Source organism: Saccopteryx leptura, chromosome 3 (assembly GCF_036850995.1).
Source record: "Saccopteryx leptura isolate mSacLep1 chromosome 3, mSacLep1_pri_phased_curated, whole genome shotgun sequence".
NCBI lineage: Eukaryota > Metazoa > Chordata > Mammalia > Chiroptera > Emballonuridae > Saccopteryx > Saccopteryx leptura.
Genome location: NC_089505.1, coordinates 91,931,730 through 91,947,665, shown reverse-complemented (window position 1 = coordinate 91,947,665; position 15,936 = coordinate 91,931,730). Strand labels below are relative to the sequence as shown.

General features: G+C 42.9%; 1 protein-coding gene across 4 annotated transcripts in view; it reads right to left on the bottom strand.

Moving 5' to 3' along the window:
* VPS13D (vacuolar protein sorting 13 homolog D) overlaps nucleotides 1-15,936 on the bottom strand; it is a 239,345-nt gene that overhangs the window by 98,697 nt on the left and 124,712 nt on the right. For all 4 annotated transcript variants that reach the window (XM_066375101.1, XM_066375102.1, XM_066375103.1 and 1 more), the window contains 6 exons: nucleotides 11,846-12,009; nucleotides 10,884-10,992; nucleotides 8,675-8,854; nucleotides 7,966-8,082; nucleotides 6,619-6,768; nucleotides 306-455 (listed from right to left, as the gene is read on the bottom strand). In XM_066375101.1, coding sequence (XP_066231198.1) covers nucleotides 306-455; nucleotides 6,619-6,768; nucleotides 7,966-8,082; nucleotides 8,675-8,854; nucleotides 10,884-10,992; nucleotides 11,846-12,009 — 870 coding nt within the window. The remainder of the gene's footprint in view (nucleotides 1-305; nucleotides 456-6,618; nucleotides 6,769-7,965; nucleotides 8,083-8,674; nucleotides 8,855-10,883; nucleotides 10,993-11,845; nucleotides 12,010-15,936) is intronic.

Here is a 15,936-nt window from a genome sequence, read left to right as displayed (position 1 = left end):
TTACTTTAATAATATATCTGGATCAGGCCTGGTCCTGACCGGTCTAGATGCTATGCTTTCCCAGCAAGACCTCACAGACTCTGGCCCAAGCAGATTCAGAGCTACCTACTGCCTGCAAGGGCACTGAACACACAGTTGAGAATATAAAATGCCAAGAGGGGTTCCTGTCAATTCCTTTACACAATTCAATAAATCACTCGTGCCTTAACCCTACAAGACTCTTCCTATCTGCACCCTTCACTGCTGCGCTGACACTCGGCTGTGAGGACACCACCAACCTCCCGACAGGGCTCACCCCAGCCTACCTTATAGATGTTGGTCAGCGCACTCTTGCTGGGGAACTTGACCGCGTTCACTTGCACAGCGGGGCCTGTCTCAATGACCTCGTTCTCACTGCTCAGGGGAGTCACGTAGAGCAGGAAGGGCTGAGTGGTGCCAATAAGCTGATTGTCCACCTGGGACAGGAAAAGGCAGCAATACAAAACAAAGACAGACAAGTGGCTCAGTTCTCATTCCTATTTCGGACTGGGGTCTCACAAGAGGCAGGCCCCTCAAGAAGTACCCTTGCCATCTGATGTTATCTCGACAGCAGCTATAAAAATATATTCTCACCAAAAACCTACAATAACGGCACTTCAATCTTGGTGAAGTCTGGAAAGGGGGATTCCAAGAATGATGTTCAAGGAGAGCAATTACCGCAACAGCATCACAATAGAACTCTGGCAAAAACTGTCAAAATCAAAGTTTTTCAGAACTCTGAAAGTTAATCCGAGGCTTGCAACTATCCAGGGATCATTGATTCAAGAAAGAGTCAAAACTCAGGAAGAAAGAACAGTGGGCCCTGTGGCATTGCCACCTGTCACTCCCCCTCGTCCTCCCCGGGTCCACAGTGGCCTCCAAAACCAACAGCCCTGCAACCTTCGTGCAACCCAGCGGCCAGCAGCCCAACAGGGCCGCCGCGAGTCTGCAGCTCCCCCAAAACTCCACTCCCAAAGAACTGTCCATTTTTCCACTTGTCTGGTACCTCTCTCCCCTTTCCTGATACTGGCCATCTGTGCCTGCTCTTTTTTCTCCTAATCAGACTGATGTCAGAGAACAAGCTCTTCATTTGATTTCTTTCCAGCTGCAGTGGCTGGCTTCTAGTTCATGGGTTTCCGCCGAGACCCTTGCTCTTCCCTTCCTCCTGCTGATTCTGGATCTACTGGTGGTGGTGGTCAGGGGCTCCAGCAGCATTCCACAAATCCTGATGTGCTGTGTTTCCATTCTCATCCAGTTCAAAATATTATCTCATTTTTACTTTGATCTATGGGTTATGCAGAAGTGTATAATTTTGTTTCCACGTATTTGAGGAATTTTCCTAACTCTCCATTATATCTACTTTGTGATTCCATTGTGATTAAAGAAAATTCCATTGTGATTAAAGAAAATACTGCATGTGACTTAAATCCTTTGAATTTGTTGAGAACTGTTTTATGGTCCAGAATGTGGTCTATGCTGGAAATGTTTCAAGTGCACTTGAGAAGAATATGTTTTCTGCTGTTGCTAGACAGAGCGTTCTATAAATGTCAATTAGGTCTAGTGCAGCGGTTCCCGGCTGGGGTCACGACCCACAGGTTGAGAACCGCTGGTCTAGTGGGTTGGTAGTGCTGTTCCAATCCAGTGTACCTTTAATGATTTTCTGCTTGTTTGTTCTAACAATTATGTAGAGAGCGGCAATGAAATCTTCTACCATAGTTGTGTATTTCTCTCTATTTTCTTCAGTTCTATCAGTTTTTGCTTCATATATTTTGAAGCTCTGTCTAAATATTCAGGATTGTTATGCCCTCTTAATTGTTGCCTCCATCATTAAGAAATTACCTTCTTTACCCTGGTAATAATCTTTGCTCTGTAATTTATTATGTCTAATATTAATCCACCCACTCCCACTAGCCTGGTATATCTTTTCCATTCTTTTCTTTTTAACCTATTTGTCCCTTTAGTTTTTAATGTGTATTTCTTGTAGGCAGTATATAATCGGGTCTTGCTTTTTATTAATCTCATCTGATAACCTCTGCCTTTTAATTAGAGGTAATTATAGCATTTATATTTAATTAATTGATATACTGGAGTTAGGCCTGAATGCGTCAACTATCTCTCTGTTTGTCCCAGGCCGCAGAGATACTTGCAGATTCAGTCACAGACTACCTCAGTAAAGCCACTATCGCAATAAAGTGAGTTAGACAAATTTTTTGGTTTACCAGTGCATATAAAGTTGTGTTTATACTACAGTCTATTAAGTGTGCAATAGCATTATGTCTAAACAATGTGCGTACATTAATTAAAGAATACTTAATTGCTAAAAAATGCTAACTATCACCTGAACCTTCATCAAGTCTTAATCTTTTCACATGTAGAGGGTCTTGTGTTGATGTTGATGGTGCTGACTGGTCAGGGTAGAGGTTGATGAAAGTTGGGCTGGTTGTGCCAATTTCTTAAAATAAGAGAACCATGAGGTTTGCCTCATCGACTGGCTCTTCTTCTCACAAACACTTCCTCTGTAGCATGCGACGCCGTGTGAGAGCACTTTACCCACAGCTGAACTCCTTTCAAAATGGTAGTCAATCCTCTCAACCCCTTCTGCTGCTTTATCAACTAAGTCTATGTAATATGTTGTCATTTCAACAGTCTTCACAGCATCTTCACCAGGAGAAGGTTCCATCTCAAGAAACCCATTTCTCTGCTCATCCACAGAAGCAACTCCTCATCCATTCAGGTTTATCATGAGACTGCAGCAATTCAAGTCACATCTGCAGGATCCAGCTCTTTCCTTTTCTTTAATTGCTTTTATTTACTGATTTCAGCAAGAGTGGAAGGGAGAGAGAAACACTGAGCTGTTCCTGTACGTGCCCTGACTGGGGATCGAACTAGCAACCTTTGCACTTTGGAATGATGCTCTAACCAACTGAGCTGTCCGGCCAGGGCCAGGCTCCATTTCTAATTCTAGTTCTGTTGTTATTTCCACCACATCTGCAGTTAATTTCCTCTGATGAATTCTCAAACCCCTCAAAGACATCTAAGGGGATTGGAATTAACTTATTTCAAACTTCTATTAATGTTGCTGGTTTGACTTCTTCCCATGAATCATGAATATTGTTAATGGCATCTAGAATAGTGAATCTTTTCAGGAGGTCTTCAACTCACTCTGTCCAGATCCATCAAAGGGATGGTATCTGTGGCAGCTATAACCTTATGAAATGTATTTCTTAAAGAATAAGACTTGAAAATTGAAATAATTCCTTGACCCACGCATGGGCTGAGGATTAGATGCTGTGTTAGCAAGCATAAAAACATTAATTTCGTTGTCCATCTCCATCAGAGCTCCTCAGTGACTGTGGACTGTCAATGAGCAGTAGTATTTTTAAAAGAAATCTTTTTTGTCTGAGTAGTAGGTCTCAACAGTGGGCTTAAAATATCCAGTAAGCCATGCTGTAAACAGACGTGCGTCATCCAGGCTCTGCTGTCCATTTTTACAGCACAGGCAGAGTAGACTGAGCATATTCTTAAGGACCCAAGAACTTTTGAATGGTGTGTGAGCACTGGCTTCAACTTAAAGTCACAGCTGCATGAGCCCCTAACAAGAGAGTCAGCCTGTCCTCTGAAGCCAGGCACTGACTTCTCCTCTCTGGACAGCAAAGTCCTAGATGGCATCTTCTTCCAATACGAGGCTGTCTCATCTGCACTGAAACCTGTCGTATAGTGTAGCCGCCTTCATGAATCACCTCAGCTAGACCTTCTGGATAACCTACTGCAGCTTCTGCATTAGCACTTGTTGCTTCACCTTGCCTCTCTATGTTGTGGAAACGGCTTCTCACCTTCACCCTCATGAACGGACCTCTGCTAGCTTCCAGCTTTCCTTCTGCAGCTTCCTCGCCCATCTCAGCCCTCACAGAATGGACAAGGGTTGGGGCTTTGCTCTGGAGCAGGCCCTGGCTTGAGGGAATGCTGTGGCTGGTCTGATTTTTCTGTCCCCATCATTCAAACTTCTCCATGCCAGCTGTAGGGCTGTCTGGCTTTTTATCACATATGTGTTCACTGGAGTAGCCCTTTCAGTTTCCTTCAGGACCTTTTTAATTGCATTCACAACTTGGCTGTTTGGTGTAAGAGGCCTAGCTTTTGGTCTGTCTCAGCTTTTTTTATTTTTTTTTTAAAGATTTTATTTATTGATTTGAGAGAAAGATGGAAAGGGGGTAGGAACAGGAAGCATCAACTTGTAGTAGTTTCATCTCATATGTGCCTTGACTGGGCAAGCTCGGGGTTTCAAACCGGTGACCTTAGCATTCCAGATCGACGCCTTATCCACTGCGCCACCACGGGTCAGGCTGTCTCAGCTTTTGATATGCTTTCCTCACTAACCTTAACCATTTCTAGCTTTTGTTTTGTTTTGTTTTTTGTATTTTCTGAAGTTGGAAACGGGGAGGCAGTTAGACAGACTCCCGCATGTGCCCGACCGGGATCCACCCAGCACGCCCACCAGGGGGTGATGCTCTGCCCATCTGGGGCATTGCTCTGCTGCAACCAGAGACATTCTAGCGCCTGAGGCAGAGGCCATGGAGCCATCCTCAGCGCCAAGGCCAACTTTGCTCCAATGGAGCCTTGGCTGCGGGAGGGGAAGAGACAGACAGAGAGGAAGTAGAGGGGGAGGGGTGGAGAAGCAGATGGGCGCTTCTCCTGTGTGCCCTGACCAGGAATCGAACCCGGGACTCCTGCATGCCAGGCTGATGCTCTACCACTGAGCCAACCAGCCAGGGCTTTTGATTTAAAGTGAGAGGTGTGCAACTCTTCCTACACTTAGAGGCCATTGTAGGGTTATTATTGTAATTAGCCTAAACTCAAGTTGTATCTAAGGGAGTAGGGAGGCCTGAGGGAGAGGAGGAAATGGCCATTAAGTTGAAAAGTCAGAACACACATACAATACTTATTAAGTTCTCATTCTTATATGGGAGTGTTTCACGGCACCCCAAACCATTATAATGTAATATCAAAGATCACCGATCACAGATCACTGTGACAAATATATAATAATAATGAAAATTTTTTGAATGTTGTGAGAATTACCAAAATGTGACACAGAGCCACAAAGTAAGTAAACACCATTGGAAAAATGGCCCCAAGGGACTCACTACTCTACACAGGGCTGCCACCGACCTTCAGTTTGTAAAGACGCACTGTGAAGCACTGCCAAATAAGATATGCCTGTATTTTTCTCTGGCTGTTTAAATTCGAATAGTTCCTACTGCTATGCCTTCAAGTTCACTAACCCTTTTTCTGCAATATGTCATCTGCTGTTAGCGAATCCAGTGTATCCTTCATTTTAATCTCAAGAAGCTGGAGGTTTTTACATTCTCCTTATCTCTACGTAACTCTTCCAACACATAAAATACAGTTCTCTTAACAGTTTTCAATGTCCTTCGCCAAAAATTCTAATATCTGCGTTAGCTCTGGGTCCATTTCAACTGATTCTTCTTCTGATGATATATTGTGTTTTCCTGACCCTTAGTACACCTGGTACTTTTTGATAGGACACTATATACTGTAAATTTTACTTTGGGTGCCGAATATTTTTATATTCCATTGCATTGTGAGCTTTATTCAGGAATGTGGTTAGTTACTTAGAAAAAAATCTATCCCTTCAGACCTTTCTTTCATGATTTGTTGGGTAGGTCTCAGCCTAGGGCTAATCACAGCTCAGCATGGAGGCAAGACTTTCTGGAGGACTCTTCCCAGAGTCCCATAGGTCGTCAGCTCCTCCAGTCTGGCTGGGAGGAAGCAGCACCATCTCCGGTGTTGGGGGAGCAGCAGATGCTGTCCCAGAGGTCACTTCGGATGGCTTGGACAGTTGTTTCCTCGTGAGTGTGCACCACTGATCTGTCCTCTGTGGAACACTCACAGAGCCCTCTGTAGACCTCCCATACTTTCTTTCTGTGAAGCACGTTGCTCCCAGGTGTGCTGTCCGAGGACTCCAGCTCTGTTGGTTCAGGTCATCCGCTCTAACTGCCCCCTCCCAGTGCTGTGGCCTGGAACCTCACTCAGTAAGCTGGGGCAGAGGCAGGGCTCACCTCCGCTGTTGCCCACCTCTCATGAGTCACTGCCTTTTGCTGCCGGATGTCCAGTGTCTTGAACTTGGTTGACTCCTTGTTTTATCTGGACTTGGGGGTTATTTCAGGTAGGAGAGTAAAACTGGTTCATGTCACTACATGTTGGCCAGAAGCACAAGTCCAATTCCCTTGCTATTTCTTCCTGTGATGAACTTTAATTCCTTTAAATGATGGTTAGATGATTTCCTATTGTTTTTAATACTGACAAGATGGGGAACCATGGGTTCCTCCATATGACCTTGACAAAGCTATCTAAATTTCTAATGGATTTGCTACTAATTTTCAGAATTCTGCTATGTAGAAAAATTAGTGATACAAATGTAGGTAGAAATAATTATTTTCAAAAAATGACTTTTTGAAGGTCACAAGATATTTCTGTCACAGCATTGCAGTTTTTAGAACACCAAACACTGGATTTGGTTGGGTATTCAGCCAAGAACTCAAAATGATTAACAAGTTCAACCCCCATCCCCACCCCCCGTACCTGTACATCTTGTATGCTGAGCTCAAGCATATGGCTGGTGGCCAGCTGTGTATAGTGCACATTGATTCCTGTGAGACTGGCAAAGACCAGTTCTTCTGGGACTTTGTTAATTAAGGACAACCCAATGCCACCTTCTAACTTCACAAGCACCTGAAAAGACACCAAAAGAAGACAAACTGACAGTTTAAAACAGAGCTCAAGGTAGCCAAGAGGGTGTAAGGAAGCCAATGAATTGAAATCCTAGTTTACCTCCGATCAGACGCAAGCCACTCAGGAGAGCAATATTATTCACCTTGATGCTTCAAATTGCATCATCTCCCCACCAACCAGACCTCTAGAGTGAGATGCTAAATGCCTCCATCAGAGGTCTGATGACATTCTGCATTTCATGTAAGATAATAATTATTCGGCAACCTTTCTCCCTATTTGGAATATAAGCTCGTAATAAGTTATTCACCGAACTACCATGACATCCAACAGAGTGCTTTACATATAGGTATTTGATTTTTAAAAATCACTAAATAAACATCAAATGAGTATTCATATTTGTTTCATGTTCCTTTTCATACTTTGGCCTTCTTCCCAATGCCCAAACAGACAGAGAGCAAGGTGATGTCAGAATTTCCTAGGACCAAAAACAAAAACAAACAAAACTGCAAAACCTATTTATTTATTCTCTACCTTCATTCCTGTTTAAATTCAAATAGTTTAGCTTTGTTTACTGTCATCTTAATTTAGCAACATTTGTCACATTCTGATTAGACTTTAGCTATCATTTAACATATTCACCCATCCTGTTGTGATAACATTAAACATTGTGAACTGTGAAGCAACACCTATATTTAGAATTCACAGAGGGCAGAAAGAAAAGGGAAGGCCAAAACTGAGAACACGCACAGCAAAATTCTATCCAAATTTACGATAAAGAAATGAATTTGCAGCCCTGGCCGGTTGGTTCACTGGTAGAGCATCAGCCCGGTGTGTGGATGTCTTGGGTTAGATTCCTGGTCAGGGCACACAGGAGAAGCGCCCATCTGCTTCTCCACCCCTACCCTTCTCGCTTCTCTCTCTCTCTTCCCCTTCTGCAGCCATGACTCGATTAGAGTGAGTTGGCCCTGGACAGAGGATGGCTCCATGGTCTCTGCTTTAGGCTCTAAGAAGAGTTCAGTTGCTGAGCAACGGAGCAATGTCCCAAATGGGCAGATCATCGCCCCCTAGTGGACTTGCCAATTGGATCCCGGTCAGGATGCACACTGGAGTTTGTCTCTCTGCCTCCCCTCATCTCACTGAATAATAATTTTAAAAAAATAGAAAAAGAGAAATGATTTTGTGGTACTTAACACTTACTTCCAATTCCTGCTCTGTGTCTGGATTCTTTAATTTCTGGAGCTCTTGTTCAATAACAGGAAGTTCATTCAATTCATATGATGAACGGTCACTTTTCCGCTGGGAGAAATCTGTTATCTAAAGTCAAATAAAACAGTATAATAAGAGGACTCATTTTTACCCAGTGAAACCCATTCCGTATCAACTGTGTTGGTCAAAACTCCCTATATGTTCAATAATCCTATGGAAGTTAATGGTTTCCAAAGCACTGCTAAAGTAAGATTTAGGTGATAGTGAAACAAACTTGTTTTTAGGTCTACATGGCAAACACCAATCTGCAGACCCTGAAAACCTCTGATGGTGGAGTTAGGCATCCATGGGTGATCTAGAATTATAGCTCAAGTTAAAATATGCAAATTCAATTTCACCTAAAATAAGCATGTTTTTTAAAGAGGTATTATGGGTTATGATGCACTACCTCAAAGAGTCCCCTGTTACATTGTATTATCTTCAGTTCTTACATTTCATTTTTATATCATCTTATATTTACTTATACTTTAATTCTTCTAATAACTTTGTGAAGTAGGTCTTACCCCCACTTTATAAATAAATGAAGACACTGTAACTTTATCTCCAGCATAATACTTCAGTAAGTATTTGCTGAATGACTAACCACTGGGGAGAAGCCCAATGAGATTCTTTCGTGTCAGTTTTTAAGATAAATTACCACCTGGAGTGCTCTAGTGGGTCCATCTGGGATGACTCTGATGGATAACATTCCAGAACCAGGTCTCATTTTCTGGTTAATAAATTGTTGTTCAGGTGGAACTGGCCCCAAAAGCTCCATGGATGTGTCAGGACCAAGAACAACTTCAGCTCCATCAAACAAACCAGAAAGCCCTCCTTTGGCCTAAAAGACAGAGTAAAGACGTGTAAGCAAAGACGTAAATCAAGGCGTCAACGTTGACAATTTCACGTTATCATCTGAAACAAGTTACCCAGTTTAAATTCTTGTTCAAAGGGTCACTGTCATGTACAGCAAAGCACACTTTCTTTTTGCTGTTTTTGTCAACTTTACAGATGATGCAGAACAGATTACTTGGGCAAGATGGAAAAATTACGCTGTATGAATGTAGGGTATTCTGAGTAAGGAGGTTCCACGAATAGTATTTTGGTTTAGTAATAACTTTTAAAAACAGCTCTAAAAAAAAAGTACCAAAAAGCCATGTTTCTCTGAGTATTCTCATTAGGGTTTGCTTAAAAACCTGAACTAATCTGAAAATAAAGCAATTAACCCTATCACACAGCTTTCTAATAAGAAGCAAATTCTAGAATTGGAAACCTCCCAGAACAAGCCTACAGTTGAATGGTCAACCCAAATATTCAAAAGATGGAACTTATTCTGAAACTGGAGGTTGGAAAGGTTCTCTGATGTCCAGTCCCTCAGGCCTTTGCAAAAAATACCTTCTTGCTATACGCACCAAATAAGATGGACGTCTACAGGACAATGCCTATGGAAGGGCAAATCCAGGGCTAGGCAAGACAGTGACTAGAGTATGTAGAGACGCTTTCTTAAATTTTTAAATAATGAGTAATGAAAAGGACACTTGGGTCCGGGTGTATAGGACAGATTTCCCCATGGAGAAAGCTTTCAGGACTGCTGGAAGTTTAGGAAGAAAGTGCAGACACAGCTTTATAAGGGCAGTGTCAGAAAATGTTAACATGCCTACAATTATTTGATTCAGAATAATGCGCCTGAAACAAGCTCATTTCCCTGCCCAGAACACATTCTGCTCTGCTGAATACTGTTATTATAGGGTCATTCACAACCAGGGAAATGATAAAACAGATTCAAGAAACAATAAACACCAAGAGGGATTTCTGGGGAGAAATGCTCTAAGAGAGTGGGAATGACACGGGCTTCAGAAACGAACCAGAAGTAAAGTCAGGGTCAGATGCAGAACCCAATAATTATAACAAGCCTGCTTTTGCCTCTAGAAGTCTGAATTGTATTGCTAATTGGAAATCACAAATCCTTTCCAGATGTGTGCTTCATATAAGTAAGCAGCTTGCCTTTGATGGAAAAAGCTAAGGGCAATAGAGATAAAGAAAAATAAATCTCAACAAACAGCACTCAGAGGCTCCTTCCAGTTTTGCTCCCCTGGAAAACAATCTCCCATTATGGAAGGGAGCCTGGCTTCCCCCAGAACAAACACATTAAGAGTTCTCTAGCCAGGGCCTAATGTTCTAGCGTTTTACCTCTGGGGTAAAACCCCAGGCTGATGCAGAACTGTATGCCCAGTCACATATGGTGTTCTGCTAATGCCCAAACCTCCAAGACACCTTCCCATCCACTCATCTCAGATCCATGGTCTCGTTCCCGGCCTGAAGCCGGGGACAGAAAATCCAAACTCCTGGTAATTTTCCAGATGTATCTGCTTAACAAGTACACTGGGAGCTCATCATGGGCAGACCGGCTGAGGACAGGAGAAGGTGACCACAGCCATCTTTACCCTGACATTTGCTACAACAATGAAATGCTTATTTGGGTACCACAAAGAATGCAGAAATAAACAGAATCAAGAGAGCCTGTGATGATTACTCATCATCTCTGAGAACACTCTACAAAAGACTCTTGTGGCTATCACATTAACTTCACAGGTCTCAGACCAATCCATCTCACTCAGTGGTGGGCTTTTTTAGCAGACTTGTTTCCTCCTTCTTAAAATTATGTAAGTAATTTATGTCAAAGAAAAAAATCCAAATAAGCGAATTAAAAAAAAAAAAACCACACAGAGGCAACCATTTCTCATACAGGTCCCATATAAATACACACACAGTTCCTTGACTGTTTCACAACATGCCCTACAGCTCCTCACTGAGACCGCGTTTCAGAGGAGGCCAGACCTCCGACACGGAGGATGTGCAAACCTGCGGACCTGGACAACCAGCCCGTGCAGCCCGCAGGTCAGCTTCCCCTCGTGGAAGCTCCACGTCTGGGTCGTGCTCCGCCGGCGATCGGGCTTCCTCAGCATCAGCGGCTCATACCTGGGACACGAAAAGCTGCAGTGAGTGTGCAGGGCCCCACACTTCCAGCCCGGGGAGAACACCAGGACGGCGGTTTCACCCTCCCTCCTTTTCCATGTCCTTCTCCCCTCAAAATCCAAGGGGCGGGCGTGACTCCTACGGCGGGATCCATTATATACATACACATATGCAATGTGCATTCTACAGATAAATCATTATATATAACATGGGTTCTTGCAGTCTCACAATGACTAGCTGTTATACAGTACGAAAAGGGCTGTCAAATGTGCACATTTTAAAATATTTTCAGTTGTCTTTGCTCTGTTTTAGTTTCAAATACATTTATTTGTACCGGGTTTTAACTTGCAAGTCATCTAAAGTCATTCTGGATGTAAATAAGATATTAACAAAACACAAAGACACTGATTTCCTGGAGAAACTAAGGCACACAAAAGAGGTGCATAAAATGTTATTCAACGTTAAAAAGCTGATCTGAACCCAAGGAGTTAGCTACAGAAACACACTTGCTTATTTTCTAAATAATTTATTTCTACTTTCAAAAGATTTAACAAAATGTTTTAAGATTTTAAAGAATAAACTATTCGCTTCTAGGGAGTGATGTGGATGGCAGTTCAGGTGAAAGAAACATTCACTTTCTATAACATATCCTACTGTTTGAATTATCAGTCTCCATGGGCATTTCCATAATGGCTTAAAAAAGAAGATAAAGACCCAATGCTCATATTTGGGGATGCAACAGATTCCTGTCACTGAGGAAAACGACAAATAGAAAAATACAAATTTCTACTTCTTTTATAGACTCTCGCTTTTTGGTATAAATTTCCTCTGAGTCACAAAGTGCCCAGAAAGTTACCTGTTGTCGGTTACAGCAGCAAGCCCGGCAATATCCAAGATGGCAGCGCCCTCGGTGGAGCGGGCCGCGGATGGCTTATTGGGGTTGTGCGGCACCGACGAGCCCTCGTGGGCCAGCATGCCGGTGCCTGTCATCCTCCACAGCTGAGAACGCTTCCCTGGCTCCTGCGACAGGCACAGAGAGAGCTATCAACACAGGCAACCCGGCTCCAGGGAAGGGCTGAGAAGGTTATTTTCTGCATTTCATAAATGCCTGATTTCAACTCTCATTGTTGTTCATTCCTAGCTGAACTTCGGGTGAAACTGGCTAAAAACTCTTGAATCAAATAACCCAAAATTACAAACAATGTAAAATTTAAAAATAGTCTCTGAGATAACTGGTCATTTGAAGTTCAGACTAATCACCTCCACTCACTACATTGCTGCGATTAACTGCTGTCCCAAATGGTGACCCTTGGGTACCCTTACCATATAGAGTGATCCAATTATATAAAGAATATATGAATTCCTCAATATTTGAACACTGGTAATCCTCACAATTGGTAATCCTGACAACCAGAATTTACCAGAAATCTTCTCCCCTCCCATATTTATAATAAAAGTATACTATATATTGATCATTTCCAATTTATAAGTTGATTGTATTCAAAGGTTATACTAAGTTGATTGCTGTTAATTCTAAATATTTTCTCCTTAAAAGTATTTTATAAACAGCAGTTGGACTTCTGGGTCAATCCATGAAAGTCTATATGATCCACTATATTCAAGTAATTCTGTATTTCCCCATTGTATAAGATGCGCCTTTTTTGGGAAAAATTTGGGGTCTAAAAACTGGGTGAGTCTATTATATATACAGTGGCTGTAGATTTTTTTACTTGCATTTCCCGCTTTTTCACACTTATTTTTGCGCTCATTGTTGCGTCTTCACTGTCTTGTGATTTGTCATCAGACACAGATGAGGAAAAGCTAATGGATGCGAGTTTTGACGGTGATGAGGAGTTGTACGAATTTTATGATGAATAAAATTTGAGTTCAATAACTTTATGTAATACGTATTTTTCCAAATTTTGGGCCCCCAAATTAAGGTGCATCTTATACATGGGGAAGTATGGTAATACTACTTACTGATAATTTACTACATGCCAGCCACTGACCCACGGGATTTACATGTAGGTAACTCATTTACTCTTCATCCAGTGAGGCATATGCTACTAATTATTCTTACAGATGAGAAAGTTAAGGCTCAACGAAACAAAGGGATTTCCTCATGATCACACAACTAGCAGGTGGTGGACGAAGATTTGAGTCTCCACAGCCCGATCCCAGAGCCAACATGCCTAACCACTCTGCAACCCTGCCTTTCTACACAATTCCTGCAGTTCCACTTCAGGAACATCTCGTCATGCAGGACACTCTCTACAGGAACACGTACTCCAGCCAGACCTGTCGGGACCACATCCCCTCTTACCATGTGGGAGCTCCCCTAGAGCAAGAGACCCCCACCGGGGACCACAAACCCACCCATGCAGCCCTGCGATGGGAAGACAACTTCTGTGTCACACTCTACAAAGTAAAACGAACAAAGGCCTGTGAATGCTGGGAAGGCCAGGATTTGAACTCAGCTGCACCATTTACTACCTGAATGACCTTGGACAAAGTCACTACATCTCTCAGAGCCTCTGCTTCCTGATCTGTCAAAGGGGGAAATAAGCTGCCTCTTAGGATTCCTGTGATAAACGTTTACTATATTATTACGATTACATCGTTTTAATTTTTAATTTTTTCCATTTTTCCGAAGCTGGAAACGAGGAGGCAGTCAGACAGACTCCTGCATGCGCCCGACCGGGATCCACCCGGCATGCCCACCAGGGGGCGATGCTCTGCCCATCTGGGGCATCGCTCTGTTGCATCCAGAGCCATCCTAGTGCCTGAAGCAGAGGCCACAGAGCCATCCTCAGTGCCCGGGCCAACTTTGCTCCAATGGAGCCTCGGCTGCGGGAGGGGAAGAAAGAGACAGAGAGGAAGGAGAGGGGGAGGGGTGGAGAAGCAGATGGGCGCCTCTCCTGTGTGCCCTGGCCGGGAATCGAAACCGGGACTTCCGCACGCCAGACCGACGCTCTACCACTGAGCCAACCGGCCAGGGCCACGATTACATCGTTTTACATAGCACTTTATGTCCTTGATCCTTCTCACAAACGTGGAAGAAGTAGAAAAATGAGGCAGGCTCAGGGAGGAATGTGAAACACCAGATATCACCCATCTCGAAGTGACTAAGGCAGAAGTCAGACCCAGAAAGACAAAATGCTCTGTCTCCTGTGCACTACTGCCTCCCGGGTCTGTGAAGAGAGGAGATGTCACTGCATGTCCCCATCTGCAGTCCCCACAGGCTGACTTCCCTGTTCACAGTAAGAGACAGACACACCACAGCCCCACGAGCAAGCCTCTCCACTGTCCTGCAGGCGCTCCAGATCGGGAGTCACAGGCGATGCTCAGGAGAATTCAATCCCATACCCGGGTTCCTCCACTGCCTCCCCATCAACAGACTCATCATAGTCAGAAACCACCAAAATTTCCAATTAAAAATCTGAGGTCCACCATTCTCTTTCCACTCCCATCTCTCCTTTGCCTCACAATTCAGTCCTAAAGCCTTTAGGTGAGAATGAAGAAGGCAGAAGTCCATGGGGCGTGGGCATGTGTGTGGTGCAGGGAAAGTGCAGGGTAAGCCCAAAATAACTTGCTGTGTCAGAAAGCAAGAAAGTGCTCAAGGAATGAGGCATGTCAAAAGGACGCAGAGGGTTAAAGGAGCTCCTATTGGCCAAATGTGAGAATTGAGCATAAAAATAAACACTGACAGTAACAGATAACACACTGAACAAAACAGGAGCCCGTGGTGACACACATAACGCTAAGGACTGAATTGTGCCCTCCCCCAATTCTTATGTTGAAGACCTAACCTGCAATTGTGATGCAGTATTTAGAAATGGGACCTTTGGGTTATAAATTAGGTTCAGCTGAGGTCATGAGGGTGGGGCTCTCCTGGTGGAATTAGTGCCCTTATGAGAAAAGGCAACAAAGGGCTTGCTTTCTACATCCCCCAACCCCCTGCCATTTGAGAACACACTGAGAAGGCCTAAATCTATAAGCCAGGAATAGGGACCTCAAAGAACTGAATTGGCCAGCACCCTAATTTTGGACCTTCCAGCCTCCAGAACTGTGAAAAATAAATTCCCATTGGGTTTAAGTCATCCAGTTCATAGTATTTTGTTATAGAAGTCCAATCTAATACATACATAAATAGAAACTCTGATGAGGGACAGGATATTTACATCGTCTCAAAGTAGGCTGCACAAAATATTTAATGAATACAAGGGAAAAAAAGAAACTTCACTGCACAGCAGAGAGGAATGGGAGACACCACAGTAATCAAGTGCTAAGTTAACAGCACAGGCAACAGGACAAATAGAAGTCACAGCATCCCTTCTACAGAACTTCTGCCAAGTTTCCTGTGAATTTGAGATTCCTTTAAAATAAAAAGTAAAAAAACCCAGTCAGCCAAACAAAACCTAAGATGCCAAACTTTCTACTCTTGGTTTCCTACACAGGTCCACTTCCCAACGCCAAGTCATAGAACTTTGCCTATTTTTGGTGTCTGTGTAACTTATCATTTACCCTCGGGTTTACTAGTTTTCAACCTCATCACTTGAAATACAACTGTGAAAACTGCTGTATAAATTGTAACCTTTATTTAAAATGTTCTTTGCTATTGAATAAAAAATCCTGGTTTGTCTGCTTAACTGGCCCTTAGAAATGATGCATATATTTTCTATTCATGTTTTAGTGAAGACACCAGGTAATCATAACATACTTGATAAATTATCTTACTCCCAAATTGGTTTTCATTTACCTTAATATTCCGATGAACCTGAACATCCTTTGAAAGTCACCTAATAATATCATTTCCAAGGGTTCTTCTAATTCTATTTAAAATTAACTTGACTGTCAGATTTGCTACTTTTAAGATTATTGCTTTTCAAAGTTTTCTATCCCAAAAGTCTCAATAGAAGCCTCAAACACTGTTTACTTTTGATTACT